The sequence below is a fragment of the Chelonoidis abingdonii genome, chromosome 9 (genome assembly GCF_003597395.2).
Source record: "Chelonoidis abingdonii isolate Lonesome George chromosome 9, CheloAbing_2.0, whole genome shotgun sequence".
NCBI lineage: Eukaryota > Metazoa > Chordata > Testudines > Testudinidae > Chelonoidis > Chelonoidis abingdonii.
This window is the reverse complement of record NC_133777.1, coordinates 62,092,236-62,110,077: the sequence shown is the minus strand read 5'-3', so window position 1 is coordinate 62,110,077 and position 17,842 is coordinate 62,092,236. Positions and strand designations below refer to the sequence as shown.

The 17,842-nt window shown below is 40.4% G+C and overlaps 1 protein-coding gene across 1 annotated transcript in view; it reads right to left on the bottom strand.

Moving 5' to 3' along the window:
• WDR72 (WD repeat domain 72) overlaps positions 1 to 17,842 on the bottom strand; it is a 192,491-nt gene that overhangs the window by 150,320 nt on the left and 24,329 nt on the right. Inside the window, exons 6-13 of the mRNA XM_032796694.2 lie at positions 17,365 to 17,441; positions 14,822 to 14,941; positions 13,607 to 13,752; positions 13,155 to 13,251; positions 7,621 to 7,762; positions 6,870 to 7,115; positions 4,292 to 4,512; positions 2,284 to 2,479 (exon numbers count right to left, since the gene is read on the bottom strand). Of these exons, the coding sequence (XP_032652585.1) occupies positions 2,284 to 2,479; positions 4,292 to 4,512; positions 6,870 to 7,115; positions 7,621 to 7,762; positions 13,155 to 13,251; positions 13,607 to 13,752; positions 14,822 to 14,941; positions 17,365 to 17,441 (1,245 nt within the window). The remainder of the gene's footprint in view (positions 1 to 2,283; positions 2,480 to 4,291; positions 4,513 to 6,869; positions 7,116 to 7,620; positions 7,763 to 13,154; positions 13,252 to 13,606; positions 13,753 to 14,821; positions 14,942 to 17,364; positions 17,442 to 17,842) is intronic.

Here is a 17,842-nt window from a genome sequence, read left to right as displayed (position 1 = left end):
GGCTGTCTATAAGTGAGGACTGGCCTGTCTCCCAGGATCTGTGAGAGTGAGGGATCATCTTTAAGGATAGGTTGTAGATCTTTGATGATGCGCTGGAGAGGTTTTAGTTGGGGGCTGTAGGTGATGGCTAGGGGCGTTCTGTTATTTTCTGATTTTAAAGGTATTACCAGTTTCAGAGCTATTGTTCATCTTTAAAATGGAGAACATAACTAGATCCAGTAATATCTCTAGAACCAGAATGGAAGTAAATGCATCCATTGGACACATGCTTCTGTTTTTTTTTAATTAATTTAATATGTAAACATATTATATTCATGGCTTGAGGGAGCAAAGTCAGTAGGTGGGCGGGAGTGGTGCAGAGATGGATAGCATTTAAAAGCTAACCAAAAGAAGTGAGTCTTGAGAAGGATGGGAAAGGAGGAGAATGAGGTTGCATGAAACACAGAATCAGGAAGGTATTACAAGTGTGATGTATGGTGGAAGAAAAAGAGGGGACCAATACAGATCGAGGGTAATGTAACGGAGTGTGACCAGACAAGCAGAGGGAGACTGTTTTGAAATCTACAAAAGCTCAAAGGCAAGAGATGGCTGAGCAGGAGGGGGGAACTAATGCAATCTAATGTGTACCTGTTTGGAGGAAAACCCACAGAATTTGGCCTGTCAAGCACATATTTACAGAGTAGACTTAATGTAGAATAAAAAAGGAAATCTTAAACGTTATAGGTATTAATCAGCAACTACAGTTAAGAAAAAGTGCATAACCAAATAAAAATATGAATGGAGAAGTGTAGCATTTTCAAAACCTCCTAAGAGACTCCAGAGCACTTGAAAATTGCTTTTGAGAATACGACTCTTAAGCGCCATGTTCTCAAGCCACTGAGGCGCTTTTGAAAATTTTATTCCACAACCTTTTTCATTGCAGTAGGATTAAAGCGGTAAATGTAAGCAGCAGTTTTAAGTCTTTTACTCACAGAACAGCATATAATAGCACAGTAGAAAATAAATAAGCACTACACACAATTTAACAGTCTCCTGAGGTCAGTGTGGCTCTCCAGCTCAAGAGCAACATCTTTTCTGTTTCTTTTGAACAAAAAGGTGTAATTTAGAAGCATTTTCAAAATCTAGATAAAATATTTTTGCACAATATGTCTTCAATACTTGAAAAAAAAAACATACCGGTTTTGGAAAAAAAATAGTTTTCAGCAGATTTTAAATGCTAATAACTTCATTTTAAGCTAAGCCAATTTTTTTTTTTTTTTTTTTTAAGATTCAGTATATTAGAGGAAAAATAAGTACCATATGCCTTGGCAGTTCCTATCCTAATTACTCAGCTGTATTACATAGCTTACTAAAATCCATATAGTATATAATTTATGCAGTCTGCTTTTTGCCAAGTACTTCATTGAATATTGGTATTTATCACATTTAAACATGGAACTCTGTCTAAAATAGGTACTTTTTCAGGATAGCCTTTGACTTAGCTATATTAGTTTGTAGAGCAAAATATCTTTATAAATGTTGTGAATTAAGTTTTGTATAGTGAATTTTGTAACATTATATTTTCCTCTAGTATCAATATTCTTTATATTACATGGCTTCTAAACTCATTATGTACTCTTTTTTTCACAAGATGTGTTCTCACTTGCAGAGATAAATGTATTGCAATTTTCAATAATATTAAAGCTTCTAATAATTTTAAGTCTCTCAACATTCAAATAAGTACATTTACCATCCTGATGAATCAGCAGCCACCCTACTGAATCACTTGTGAACCCACAATTTAAGCTGAAATACTCAGTGTTAGTTTTCACAGCTCCACAGTTGTTAGAGTTGCAATTAATTATCTTCCATTATTACTGATCATCAATTAACTCAAAAGGTTGCGAAGATTGTGAGTGTGCTGAAGAAGGCAAAATGTAATGACATAGTTTGAGATTGGTAGGACAGTAAATTTCTCTCTTGTTAATAATTAAAATAGATAACTTATGTTTTTATTTATAGCTTCCAGAAATATCCGGCTCACTTCTCTGTACTGCAATATCAGCTAATCATCTGCTTGTCAGGATCTGACTCAAGCGCTTGTATTTTATTATTGACATACTCTATCACATGAAGCCTTTAATTCTTGCTCATTTATAATAAAAAAATTAAAGTTTCTAGTTAATAAATGTAATCTGTTACTATCTTTGCATGGCCCCACTACAGATCTGGGTACATGTAACCAAACATCATAGATTAGAACAAAACTAATTAGCGAGGGCTGAACAAGAAAAAACACATTACCTGTTTCAATTTCCCAAACATAAACAGAATCATCTTCGCATCCGACAATTAGCAGATTTTCAGCAAGGTGCCATTTTATCATCTTCACAGGAAACAAATGCTTCCTGGCATGTAAGAGACATACTCTCTCCTGAAGGTGTAGAAGTGCTACTGAATGATCACTGCATATACAGCACACAATCCTGTGCCCGTTTAGCTGCAAAAACATATAAATAACTCAATTTTTATGATTATTTTTATTGTTTTTATTGTGGTAGCACCTATGAGCTGCAGTCCTGGACCAGGAGCCCATTGTGCTAGGCACTGTACAAACAAACACAAAAGAGTCCCTGCCACAAAATATGTTCATTTAGAAACTTGTGTTACATTTCAGCCTGCATTCCAAAAATTGTTTAAAAAGATTAACTACAAATCTGAGCTCCAAAGGAAAGATACAATCCAATTACAGGCATATTTGGGGTGAAAGATAGCTCAGTCATTTGAGCAGTGGCCTACTAAACCCAGGGTTGTGAGTTCAATCTTTGAGGGGGCCATTTAGGGAACTGGGGTAAAAATCTGTCTGGGGATTGGTCCTGCTTTGAGCAGGGGGTTGGACTAGATGACCTTCTGAGGTCCCTTCCAACCCTGATCTTCTATGATCGTCTTAAAAAAAATCACACACATTAACAGGTGGTCTATTAAAGAAGCAGCTATATAAATCAAATATACTTAGTAATAGAGGTTTTTCCTGGAAATAAATGAAAAATTACTTTAACTCAAATCACTATTCATCTGACATAAAATTATGTGTCAGTTCTTATTACACAAAGGCCAAAGGCAAAATATCACCAGTGCAAACACTGGGTATGTTATAATTGCATTTTGCACTATGTGGATCTGCTCCTGTAAAAGCCTTATTTCAACAAGTAATCCTGACACAGGGTGGAACTCACTCTCGGGTAAAATTCACCCCCGTGCAAAGGACCAGAAAAATGCCTAGGTGCCATGTAAGTCCAACACAACCCCTGAAAACAGGGCTTAAGAGATCAGGTTACTACCTTTTGTCATGGAGTAATTTTCACCTAGCTGTGCACAGGCCCTATGAACCAGTTAAGCCTTACAACTCTGAGTACATGTAATTTCTGCCCACAGTCCTAGTATTTACTCCTGCAGCAATCCTGAACCACCACCTATTCTATCATGTCTACTCTGCTATTTTTAGTTAGCTAGCTCAAACAAAGCTAGCACATGTATGTCTACCCAAGCTGGAAATTACACCTCCAGCTGTAGCGTAGATGCACCATAAGTGGACCTTGTGTAGTAAATAGGTTATTGCGCAGACCCTTTGAACTAAGGTGTATTTCACCTTTAAGGAGTAAAATCCTTGTTCCACAGACTTCAGGGGCGTCTCATGTAAGTAAGGGTTTGCTGTATTGAACCCTGTACATTTCAAAAATGCACAAGAATATTAGAAATTAAATAGTACTAGAGCTGATCGTTCATTCTGAAGTAAAAGGTTGTCTCTAAAACATCTAGTTAGACATGAGAAAAAAGCCAATAGAAATTTGCTAGATATCAAAACAATCAAACACACACATTTATACATAACTGTTATTGGCCTGATTCTCCTCTCGTACAGGTTTTACACCAGCATAACTATTGAATTCAGTGGAAGCCACTTCAGATTTACACCAGCATATATAAGTGAGAAGAGAATCAGGATCTATGTGCCCTCTGGCAATTATGTTTATTCAGAATTAGTTCTCTCTAAAAATGCCACATTCAGACAGGAAATTCTTAATTCTCCACTTCAGTTCACCAGGTTGATGACTTAATGGGAATTCTGATGTAACAGTGGCGAATCAGACCCCAAAACAGGAAGTCAACGTACATCTCATACAAAACATAAAGTAAGTAATTAGTAACTGGGAATTAAGTTACAAATAAAATAAAATTATTACTGTAAATATTACTTTCCCAGCCCTCCAAAAAAGAAAAAAAACCCATCATTTACTCTGTCTTTACTTACTCTGTAGTTCTCTGGTGATAACAACAGGTTCATTACTGGACCAGCTTGCAGAGTGAACCGATGCAAAATTTCCTCCGTAAATATATCCCACCAGATCACACAAGAATCCTGGCCACCTGACACCAGCCAGCTTGGATCAAACCTGGCTGATTTACCACGTGGATAAAGTAAACAAGTAACACTTCTGCTGTGGCCCTTAAGAACTTTGGAAGGCAAAGTATCTGTAAGACAAAAATGTTAGAAAAATGATTTCTGCCCTTTACCAAAAAACAAACAAACAAAAACACCTAACAGATTTTTACTGTATGTGTGCTTGCAGTCAGGAAATCTGTATGATGAAAAGTATTCAAACTAGAGTTGGCACTAGGCATAAGCAGACTAAGCAATTGCTTAGCACCCCGAGCAGCTCACAGGGGTCCCCATTTGCTTTAGTATGTGTTGTCAGGAGAGGGGTCAAAAATATTCCTGCTTAGGACTCCCAATGGGCTAGTATCATTTCTATTCAAGAGCTCACTCCTAAATGAGTAAGAGTTTTAGGTCAATATAGCCCTTACTCAAGATCAAATTCTTTTCTCTATGCCACAAAAGACACACAACAGGAGCACTGATCCACAGCTCCCGAGCGGCTGCCACTCTGCTATATTCTTCCTTTTTGAGAGGGGAGTCAGAGGTAGAGGGGACCTGAGAGGAGAAATGATCAAAAGGAGAAAAGCCCAGGATCAGCAGGAGGGAACCCACTGGATCTGAAACCTTCTGTATCTCTCTCAATTACAGAAAGACTTTGGAAATGTCTGCAATGCAATGTCAGCCTAGGTTTAGATAAATCGGAGTTAGCAGACCCTGGATTTGTTAATCTAGGGTTTGAGCGTCTCCACTCATTTGTAACCCTAGGTTAGAAATTGTTGAACCTTGTGTCCCAGCTTCGAGCACCAGCATCCACACTGCATTTGAGTCCTACCTACCACCCATATTCTAAACTTCCTTACATCCTCGCAAAATGTGGCCGCTCTAGTCCTTTGTTCATGGTGCAATGTGAGAAAACTTGACTGTTCAGAGGAATCGTGGGGTACTTTTGGCAGAATCCCAGAGCACGAGTCCAGTGGGGCTGCATCTATACTGCAAAGTAATAGGGCTTGAACCCTGGCTCCCAGCTTGACTCAGGCTTGGACCCTCCACCCCTGCGGGGCGCTGGAACCCTTCGTCTGAGTCCGAGGTTAGCACAATTTGTGTGTAGGCAGAAGAGGTATTAGGCTTGAAGCTGAGTTAAAATGCTGGGCTTACATTGCAGTGTAAACATACCATCTGTTTCTTTGCAATATGTCACAGCCAGCTCTCCTGTATATGAACAGAGCATTGGCTATGCAGAGCTGGGCTCTAATGCAGTGGCTGCAGAGGGGAGAAGTGGTTAAGTGCTGGTGGGGGAAAATACTCTGTCATTTTCCCCTTGACACTCCCTGATCCTCACCCAAAGGCCTAGGGCTTTTTCAGCTGCTCAAGTGGAGGGGAGTACAGGAACTTCAGTCTTACTTGGGTAAAACTCTCAGTAAGCAGGATTAAGTGAAGACTACAAAATGTCTCCACACATTTTTAAATACAAACAAAACTTAGGACCAGTCTCTGAAAATGCTTATGACTAGGCATAGTGTTTATGATCCCAAGTAGTCCTATTGGTCCTATTTTCTTATCAGGCCTGATTCTCCTATCAATTACACCAGAATAAAGCCAGTGTAAATGAGAGGAGAATCAGGCCTGATAAAAATATTCATCACAGTAATGAATCCATGCTCAATTTCAAGTATTTGCACAATCAGGCTCCCACTTCTTTAATGGAAAAATGCACCTAGAAACAACCTAAGGTGCATGAACATATGCATATAACAAAATTAAAAAGTGACCTTATGTATTAAAAAGAAAAAAAAAATCAAACCCAACCAAAACACACACCAAGTTTTAAACACTTTCTGAAACTGGAGCAGAGGAAACATTTCAATACTTTCAAGACTGCAATAAAGATTCTTTTACATATGCTCTGAAATTCAGGATTAAAAAGATGTGCTATAATCTAGTACTATTTTTAATTAGGGTTAAAATAACAATTCATAACAAAAGAAGCATGGATATAAAATACCATTCAGAAGAAGCTAGTCAACCAGACCCTGCACTTCTGAAAATTAAAATAAATTAAACCAATGGATTGGAATAATTTAAAGGCAAGGTAACATGACCCATATTTATATTTGACTTACAATGGCAATTTCTTCACCTATACAATGAAACAGTGCAAATATACAGACTGTACAATACTAAACAGATGATTCATGGCAACATATCCAGGGGACAGCAGTATAAACATGCACTTGTTCATGAGAAATGGTATTAAATAAAAAGGAAAGGGCTCAGTTCTGCCCTTAGTTTCATGGCTGCTGCTCTCAGCAACATCACCAGGACCAGGACTTGTGTAACTGAGGACAAAATTGAGCCCTCATATCTCTACTTCCTTCATCCTTTTTCATGTAGAGGAATATGAAAAGATGCTTGATTAAAAATTAGAGTAAGTAGAATTGCATTAAGAACATACGTTTCAGCAAGGAAAGGTCTTCTAAAATTCTTGCTTTGGCAGCATGCAAAGCAAGTGTTATGAAAATTTTCCCATCTTCACACCCACAGACCAGCTTATCAAGGTTGGGCACATATACGGATGAAGTGACTACTGCACTTTCGGTCCCATCTTTAGATGCACAAATATGATCAATAATGCCTTCCGACATAGCACGACGTTTGTCAAAATCATCCTGTAGAGTCCAAGCTGCTGCTACTGGGATCTCTAGCAAAAATGAATAGTCAAGAATAATTCACATGAAATTTCCAGGGATTCAAAAATAGAGAACAAGTCAGAGAAGTGACTGATTGTAAACAAAAAATAATAAATAAAAAGCACACTTGCCTCCCTGACCACCTCCTCCCAAAGGGCCTGTCTTTCATCCAGCGATTTGCAATAGTAATTGCAGTTTTTCAACACCAGTTGGATCACATGGTCCCTCAGTGGGGCAACTTTCATGCACTGGCCTATGCAGACACAGCGTGACAGCCCTTTCCATGGCATTTTGGCCAGGGTGGGCAATCTGTGCAAGGATTGTGCCTATGTTTCTCCCCTCCCGACCTATGCATGGCTTTCATGGTGTGGAGAGCCTTGTGTTAGTTTTACAGACCAGAGATGAATTCTACCCTGAATGACTAGAGAAGCTCTACTTTCCCGGGTGACTTTTTGTGAGAACTGAGCTAGCAACAATGTAATTAAAAATTGCACAAAATATAGAAAATTGCCTAACCTTTTGGAGAACCATCAAGCGTCGACACTGGGACATCAGGAATATGCCACAAGGTGATTCTTCCAGATGCTTCTCCAGAAAAAAGAATCTTATAAAAAGGTTCCTTTCTTTCATTCATAAAGCCCATAACAAAAGGAAAACTCTGTGACAAAAATAACAGCAACTACTCAACATTTCCATATGAAAAAATAGATTAAGACAATATAGTCCCTATTGCAAAATAAAACTATAACATCTGGAAATATATCTGTAAAAATAAAGGGCTGAATCCTCAGCTGTGGCTGAACTTTCCTCAGCCAGTGACTGCTCTAAAGCCAGAGGCTGCTCTAAGTTGCACTGGCTGGTATGACCCTCTTAAAGGCCACTAAGAATGCTGGGACTGCCAGAGTGCAGCATTGCTCTACTCATGCTCTTGCCACAAGCTATACACCAGACCAGGAGCTGGGACTAGTGGGGAAATGCTACCCAGGGTCTACACCACCTGTGAATTCTGCTACACCAGGAGAATCCGCAAGCAGCTTGTTAAGTGAACTTTCTGCCTGCTTTGTGCTGCCAGTTTTGCAGAAAACAAGCAGAATAGGGGCAGGAATTGAGCAAAAAAAATTCAGCTGATATAAAACCTAAATTATCTTCATAACAAACACAACAAAAAAACCCTGCATTCATAGTAGATTATACGATACAAGAGAAAGCAAATTTGAGGACAGTGTTTTGGCATAAATACTTAATGGTCTACAGTGTCACCATTTACTTCACCTGCAAGAAGTTACAGGGTATATGGCTATAATATATTTGAAGAAAGCAGACTTGTTACTGACATCTATCAACAGGTTTCTGCTTATTGTGTTTCATCATTAACAGTTACTGTACAATGCTGAGAGAAATATATGTGGAATGCAAATGCTTTGTTTATTGATGGCTGAAGTCATACATTCTTCCACTGTGTAGCAGAGTGGACCTCTGCTCCTGCCCTGAAGGGGTTAAAAACAGCCCTGGGAAGAGGCTGGAGCTGGAGAAAGCAGTCTTCAGGCTGGGCTGATTGGGGAAGTGGCTGCAGCTGGGGCCACGCCCCAAACTGAGCCACAGGGCCTAATAAGGCGGCCAGGGAAGCCAAGGGCAAGCAGCCTCTCTCTAACTGGGGAGGGAAACAGGCCTGGCTGCTTGGGAACTCACCTGAGGGGACCTAGAGGAAGGCAGGGCTGGGGAAAGGCCATAGGAGCTGGGAAGCCCTAGCCAGCAACTCCCCAGGCTGCAGAGCTGGTTCTAGGCCTCCTAGGTACTGGGCTTGCAGAGGGGCAGCTGGAGGGTGGGTAAAGGCAGCCAGTCCAAACCTCTTGTTGCCTGTGATGATTGGCTGATACACTGCAGTCTGCCCCAGGGCACGGAGGCTAAACAGAGACTGGTAGTAGCCATGACTAAGGCAAAGAGGGGATAGTGGGGTGAGGGTTCCCCTGGGAGGGAGGAGACTCAGTTAAAGTGGCCCTGGGGTCCTGGGGGCCAGCAGCAGACAGGTGGATCACTGGCCTCCAGAGGGCGCTCCGGGCTGGAATTTGAGCTAATTCCCTGAAGTCACCAGCAGGAGGCGCCGCAGGGGTGAGTCCATTCGTCTACACACTGGTACTGGGAATCTATACACCCTATTTAACCAGGGACCACTGAATGTAAGGACTAACACATATGATACTACATACTCAATTCCAATGGTACCCAAACTACAGGCCTGTGAAGCATTTGACAGTCGATGCGCTCATGGTCCTTATTTCCAACTTTTAAACTGCATTAAAATACAGGTGAAAATACATTAACATTGAGATTTTCAAAGGCATGAAGAGCCATTAGATGGATATCTAGCTCCTACTTAAAAGTCAATGAAAGCTGAGCTTCTAACTCTTATTTTGGGGGAAGATTCTCTAAGGCCTCGTCTACACTATGCATTTAAACCAAATTTAGCAGCGTTAAACCGAATTAACTCTGCACCCGTCCACACAATGAAGCCCTTTAAATCGATATAAAGGGCTCTTAAAACCGACGAGGGGAGTAGCACTGAAATCAGTATTGTCACGTTGGATTAGGGTTAGTGTGGCCGCAATTCGATGGTATGGGCCTCCGGCCAGTATCCCACAGTGCACCATTGTGACTGCTCTGGAAAGCAATCTGAACTCAGATGCACTGGCCAGGTTGACAGGAAAAGCCCTGCGAACTTTTGAATTTCATTTCCTGTTTGCCCAGCATGGAGCTCTGATCAGCACGGGTGATGATGCAGTCCCAAATCCAAAAAGAGCTCCAGCATGGACCGTACAGGAGATACTGGATCTGATGCTGATGAGGAGACAAATTCGTTCTATCAGGCTCCATTACAAAGACGAAATGACAAAGCATTTGAAAAAAATCTTCAAGCTATGATGGACAGGGCCCAGCAGGGACTCAGCACAGTCTGCGTGACAGCATATGGGAAGCAAAGAATCAAATGGAACGCTCATTGGAGGGAGGGAGGAGGGGGACTGAGGACTCTAGCTATCCCACAGTTTCCCCACAGTTTTCCGAAAAGTATTTGCATGGTCTTTGGCTGAGCTTCCAGTGCCTGAGGGGTCAAAACATTGTCCAAGGTGTTCAGGGATATAGCCTCGTCAATTACCCCCCTTCCCGTGAGAAAAGGGGGAAAATTGTTTCTCACCTTTTTTCAGTGTCACCAGATGTCTACTGCAGGCAATAGCTGGTAGATGCGGTGCTGCACACTGAACTAGCAGCATCCCCTCCCCTTCCTTTCCTGAATGACACAGTACAAAATGGTGGGAAAACCATCCCATCATCCTGTTTGGTGCTCCTGGCTGGCCGCGTGAGTCGGGCCTCGGCGCTTGGTAAAAATGGAATGACTCGCCGGTCATTCCAGCAGATGTACAAAAGGCTTGGTAACCGTCCTCATCATAGCAGCTGGAGGCTGAGCTCATTAGCCCCACCCCCTTTTGTCTAAAAGAAAGTTCTGTACTCCCTGGACTATCATAGGCAGCGGAGGCTGCCTCCCCCTCATTTTATCTCGCTAAAAGTCCAGTGTTCTTATTCCTGAATTTCTTTATTACTTCATCACACAAAATGGGTAGACCACTGCCATGGTAGCCAGGAGGTTGGAGGGAAGAGGGAGCAAACGAGTGGGGTTGTTGCAGGGGACCCCCTAGATGGCATGCAGCTCATCATTATCTGCGGGATCGCATGGCGGCTCTGACATGGAGCAGCTGTGCTCTTTGCGTGTCTTCTAGTACGCTTGCCCCATATGTCTAGACAGGACTGACTCCATTTTAGACAAAAAATAAAGAGGGAAATGACCGGGAGTCATTCCCATTTTGTCCATGCGCCCCCGGCCGACCTCAGCGAGGCCAGCCAGCAGCACCCATGAGAGTGGCAGATGGTACAAAAGGATTGATAACCGTCATCGCCAATTTCCAAATGCAAACGGTGCAAAATGACTGATAACCATCATCTCATCGCCAATTTACAATGGCAGATGGTGCAATAGGGATGGTCACTGTCTCTGCTACCTTGCAAAGGCAAATGAATGCTGCCGTGTAGCACTGCAGAACCGCCTCTGTCAGCAGCATCCAGTACACATACGGTGACAGTGACAAAAGGCAAAACAGGCTCCATGGTTGCCATGCTATGGTGTCTGCCAGGGCATTCCAGGGGAAAAAGGGCGCAAATGATTGTCTGCCGTTGCTTTCATGGAGGAAGGATTGAGTGATGACATTAACCCAGAATCACCCGCGACACTGTTTCTGCACCATCATGCATTGGGATCTCAACCCAGAATTCCAATGGGCGGGGGAGACTGCGGGAACTATGGGATACCTACAGGATAACTACCCACAGTGCAATGGCTCCGGAAATTGACGCTAGCCTCGGTACATGGACACGCACCGCCGAATTAATGTGCTTAGTGTGGCCGCATGCACTCAACTTTATACAATCTCTTTTAAAAAACCGGTTTATGTAAAATCGGAATAATCCCGTAGTGTAGACATACCCTAAGGCACAAATAACATTCTCATATCACTTTTCATATAAGCAATTGTTGGAGTTGCAACAAGGATGTTACATGATTGCAAATGGGAAGAGAAGTCCACAAAATTATAAATATGGGTCCCACTATGAAAAGATTTGGGAACTCCTGCTCTGTGTTATGATGTAGCACTTGGAGGTCGAGATGTACAGCCTCACAAGCTACTTTGACATCACACACTCAATTTTGCCATAAAAATCACCATGGATTTTGCCAGGAAGTTAATTAGACAGGACGAAGCCAAACATCAAAGAATAAGAACAGAAAATGGATAGAATGTGGATACTTGAAAGTATTATTATTATTTTTTAATTTGTTGGAAAAAATATACATAAGCTGCTCTGCCATCATAGTGACACAGTTATTGCTAAGCCATGTATTTTGGCTACTTCTCTTCCTTGATGGTCTTTATCTTTTGACATCCTTCAACAATTATGCTATCTGATTTTAGATCATAAGTGTGTGAGGGGAAAAATAAACTAATGGCTATTGCCCTTCGCATAAAAAATTAAACCTGTCAGGTTTAGGAAAACTATGCAGCAAAATGGTGTCTAAAATCCTTTACCCAGTAACGAAAAGGAGGGACTAAAAAAAACCTCACACAAGCCTGTATATATAATAGTGCTTTTGGTGGAGTACAAATAAAAATGTGCCTTTCTCTCATAGTCCTGACAAATAGTTTAAGGGCCTGATCCTGGTCCACTTAAGTCAACATCAAAAAACCAAAATTGACTTCAACAGGAACAGGTCTCTCATACTTTTTCATAGCCAAATAATAAATAAGTAAAATTCCATAAGTACTGGAAGTATAAGGACTCTTGATCCATCTGACTCTTCAATTTCCTCTGTACGAACTTCCCTAAACTTTAGAAACAGCTTCTTAGGCCTTAGGTGCCAATCCTGCGAAGACTTACACATGTGCTTAACTTTACACACTGAGTACTGCCAGTAAAGTCCGCTCACACTGGAAAAAACGTTAAACACATGCATAGGTCTTTGCAGGATCAGGATAGGAATCTCTGTATAATGGAATGTGTTCGAAGACTGATTACAAACGGTTTGTGATGGATGCATTTTGTAATGAACTATGAGAGTCCTTGGGCCCAGATAGTTATGCATGTGTAGTCCTATTGACTTCAATAGGAGAATTCACATAAGTAACTTTTTGCAGGATTGAGCCCCTTGGGTGTAAGAAATTCTCAATATTTTACCTTGCCTTTTAAATTTCAATGCAAATTTTGAAAATTAACAAAAAAATCTCAACAAAGAGCCTTTTATAAAATACAAAGTATATCATGAATTCACCATATTTGAAAGTCAAAATTAGAATCAAGGAGTAAGCCTTTTTTATTATACCAATATAACAACTAAATCCAGTTTGACTCAATGCCTTAAATGTCCAGTTTGCTGAGAGTCTGTCTGGTCATTACAAGCAAAATATGAAGCAACTTTTGAAGCTCATTGTACAATATTCTCATGTTACCTTATTTTCTTTCACATAAGTGGAGCAGAGTAAATGAGGATAAACAGTTTCTTTGAGCACTTTTCCATCGGCAGGATATATGCTTTTAGAATGCCCGCTGCAAAATTAAAAAGAAAATCAAATGCTTTAGAAATTCGTCTTTTTAAAAGCAGATTGGTTGTGTCCATGATTCTCAAGTTCAGCTAAAGTTGTTGGGAAAGTAATTACAAGTGATTTCTTTTTGAAACCACAGCACCAGCTGCCCAAGTTCTACATGGCTAATCTTATTCCTGTATCCCCTGCTGTGTCAAACAAAGACCGGGGGCTGTCAAACTCAGGGTAAATCTTCTAGTGCCAAAGTGTTTTTGTTCTGGTTTTTCATCATTTGCGACATGCGGGGATTTTCCATAATAAACTTCCCAAAGTCCATCTTGTACCTGAACTTCTTGTGTTCATTTCCAATCTGAGCCCACCTGTTCAGCAGCTGGTAGATGTAACTGTGACCATCTTCCATCCAGATGATGAGTCTCCGAGCAGCTAGCACTTCACCACCAGCAAAGCACTGACCACTTTTGTTGAATTCAGTGCACAGCAAGGAAAAATCACAATAATCATAGACCTAAAGAAAGAAAAATGATAGATAAACATAAATGAATAGTATAATGTGTTTCCTGTTCACTATTTCATTTTAATGCAAACACTGGGTTTGAGCAAAGATTCAGAAAGTAAAGTATTTATGAGATTGTTTTTACGGTGTACATTCAGACCACCCTATTGAATTCAATGGAGTTACACTACTGTTAAAACACAGTAAGATCAGAATCAGGCCACATGATTCTAGGAATAAAAAACTGCCAATTAAATAGAAACAACATTAAAGGCTTAAAGGTAGAATTACAGTCAGGGGTTGGGAGGAGGCAGGGGATTTGTTTTGTTTCTCGTTACAAAATTCATCCTCTGTGTAACTACATTGAGTTCAGGAGTGAATATGGCCCATTAGAACAAAACCTTCAAATTTCCTCTTGGGAGAACTTGTACATTCCTCTGTTAATATTATTTAAAATATTGACAGTTCTCCTGGCATGATCACACTACATATGTAGCTTCTTGAACACAACACTGTTAGATCCACCTACAGTTCTGTCATCTGGGACACACATTTCTTCTTCACCACAGATTAAATTAATCACCAAAGACAAAGCATGCAAACCCACATTTGTCCAGAAGTGCATAGCAAAAGATGGCTATCCCATTCCTAGCTCCTCTGAAAACACATACGCTGCTATTCCACGGGGCCTCCTCTCCTGCAGTTCCAGGAGAATGTAATGCAGTGGTCAAGGGGCAGCATGTGGTACGGTTTGCATACTGACTTTCAATGGGACTTAGGAACCTAAGTCACCTTTGAAAATGAGACATGGACACTGCAATACAGAGCAGAGCACAAAATTAAATACCTTTAAAAATCCAGGCCTTTATCATCTCAGCTATGCAATTAAAATAACTGGTGAAGAAATGGAGCAAGCAGTTTCCTCTGATATCCCAAATAGCTAGTAAGTACTGTTTCATTTGATTTAAGGTGGAAAATAACTACTTACATATAAAATCAGTCATGTTCACTTTTTCAAAATGCTACTGAATTGCTAACAATGTTGTATAGGAAGCATAAAGTACTATGTGTAATGCTGTACCTTCCAACAGTTTGCGAGGACGACTAAGAGGAGTCTTTCTGTGTATGTGCAAAATCTTATTGCTTGGCAGTTTGTACAGTCCAGAGCTTTGGATTCTTGTTCATATACACTTTGCCTCTCCTAGATATTAGAGGGAAAAGTAGTAGCATTAGACAAACAAGATATTCTGGATCTTCAGGCTATGAATTTCAGGAAAGAAACCACCTATTGAAAACATTTTGTAAATACATATGTTGAAAATGCAATGCAAACTGTAACTTTTCATTAAACAGTGACTTGGGGGTAGGATTCATGGTCTCTGTAGAGATGGGCATTCTGTGGGGACTGCCTTCATACTCTCATTTAAAGGAGTGGCAATGAGGGTCAGGGAGGGATTGGATCAGGGAAGAGCATAGGCAGCATTGATAGATCTGCCACTATGAAGATGCACTAGCCATTGCTCCATGTAAAGCTAAGAAAGCCATAGCAGTCTATAGGCTTGCAGTTTCAGATGCACAATGGCCAACGGATTCTTTTGCTACAGCATAGCAAACAATAGTATCGTCACTTGAGTTGTATGCTGGGTAAATGATCTTGACTTAAATTAATACTTTCCCACCACTTTTAGGGTCATTATATTCCTATCCTTTTGGATTTGAATGCATGAATGGTTTGCAAAAGAAAAAATCCTACTTTTTGCCCTTTTCAAAGTGAATATCAAAGGCTCACTATCAAGGTCGATAGGTCCAAAATAGTTGTGTTGGAATTATTTTTATTAATTATTGATCACATTACAAAATACTGACATTTTCTGCCATGAAACAATCCCCCTCTCATCATCAATCCTCCGCAAGAAGGTCTACAGTGGTCAGACAATCTCAGCTGTTAAGTTAAAAGCAAAACAGCCACTATCACAGGCAGGAATGTCATGGCATCCTCTTACTCACCCTTGCAGCTCCAGGAGGGAATTACAATTGATGAGAATTGTGCTCTCTAGGTATTTGAAGGAGCTGTAGTCTCACTAACTCTGAATCCCTCCCATTTCAAAGGGCAGAAAAGAAAAGAAAAGGGTCGGCATAATACTGCATATGCTTGTGTTATGTCTGTTTGTGACTGATGGCTGCACAGTTACTCAGCTTTAACAGCAATAATTTCAAGGCTGCAGCAGCACTAGTTATCTAGGACTGATACACTGAACGGAAATGTTAACACAAACTTTTTAGAACAATGAACGTGTTTTTAGAAGTGACCTCAAACTTGACAGCATCTTTTTAAGGGTCTGATCCTCTCCATTAATATGCAGCTCCCATGAGGTGCTCCTACAGTAAGGTATTAATGTAGCTAAGGGTACTCTGGAGAAAGGAGGTGTTGAAAATGTTGCTAGTGTGGCTAAAAAGGCAACCTTCCTATTTTAAGAAAAGGATTATACAAATTTGAGTCCTTTATTAGTGATGGTACTAATTTTTTTATATAACAATATAAATGTTGTGGATTTCATTGCCACAGGACATTTTTGGGGCAAGAATTTAGCAAGATTCTAAAAGGAACTGGACATGTATATGGATATCAAGAATACCCAGAGTTATAATAAACAGCAACAAAAATTTTGAAAGGGATATTAAACCTCATGCTTCAAGATTTAAGTCCATCCCTATCTATTAGAGACCAAGATTTGAACTAGTATGGTGGCCACATCTGTCTACTGCAGGGTTCTGACATTTTCCTCTGAAGCATCTGGTTCTGACCACTGTGCTAGACTAGATGGGCTGGCCATTTTTATGTTCCTGTGTGCTTACAAAAAGCAAGGAGTTGAATTCATCCACATTTTAATGCTATTGATGTCAGTGGAGTTACCCCATGGATGAATTTGGCCCAAACCATCACAGTCCTTGGCCTAAAGTACTTGCAGATTAAGTGGAACAAAAGAAAAGCTAGGACTCCAGTTCCAGCACAAACAGGTGTCAGGGCAGCTTTGGTGAGAATATTCATAAACTGTACACAGTAAGTACATTTGAGGAGAGAGGTGACACTTGACACAGGGTGGGTGAAAGGCTGTTCCAAATGAAGAGGATAGTATGAAAGAATATGAAAAGTAGACAGTGGGAGAAGGAGACAAAAATAGTATATAGGAGACAGAAAGAAGGACCAAGAGAGCATACAGGCAGAATTATGTAGAGCTTTGAACATAATGTGGAAGGAGGGAAGAAGAGGTTTGGAGGAGGGAGTGACAAGAAAAGATTATGCTCTTAGCATCAGTGTGGAAGAATAACAGGCAAGATGTAGGAAAACCAGAAGATGAGGCAGTAGTCAAGGCAAGAGATGTACGAAGACATGGACTAGTGTTTAGTGGATGGATTCTAAGAATTGTATTGAGAATGAAGAGACAGGGCTTAGTAAGAGCCTCAGCCTTTTCAATAAACATGCTTACAAAAATAACTAACTTTAATACACATTCACAAGACATTATGTTCAGATTCAGTATTCTTCTATCCTGACAATACTTCCATGTTCTACATGTTACATTCATGTTTTAGATTAAGACTTCATGTTTCATGCAAACTGACCTGTATACTGGTCACTGATGAGGATAGATCCCATACTTTAAGATCTCCAGTTACAGATACTGCTACTAGTGAATCTTCTATAAAAAGGTAATACAAAGCTGTTTAATATGAAACTAAATCTGAATCACTGTGACTTGAGCCAAATAAGACCACAAGGACCACCAATGCTATCTGCACACTGGAGCACTGTTTTGAAAATACCAACTTTTGTCTTTTGGACCTGATGTTCCAGGCTGTACACACAAAACAGAATGTCTAATTTGTATGTGCAGTCACTGTATTGTGCAGAGAAACAGGATCCTTGTATACAGAAATGCTCAACCATGCACTTAACCATTAATCTCATGTGCAAACAGGATATTTGATGAAGATAACTGTGGGTACGTCTACACTACGGGATTATTCCAATATTACATAAACTGGTTTTATAAAACAGACTGTATAAAGTCGAGCGCGGCCACACTAAGCACATTAATTC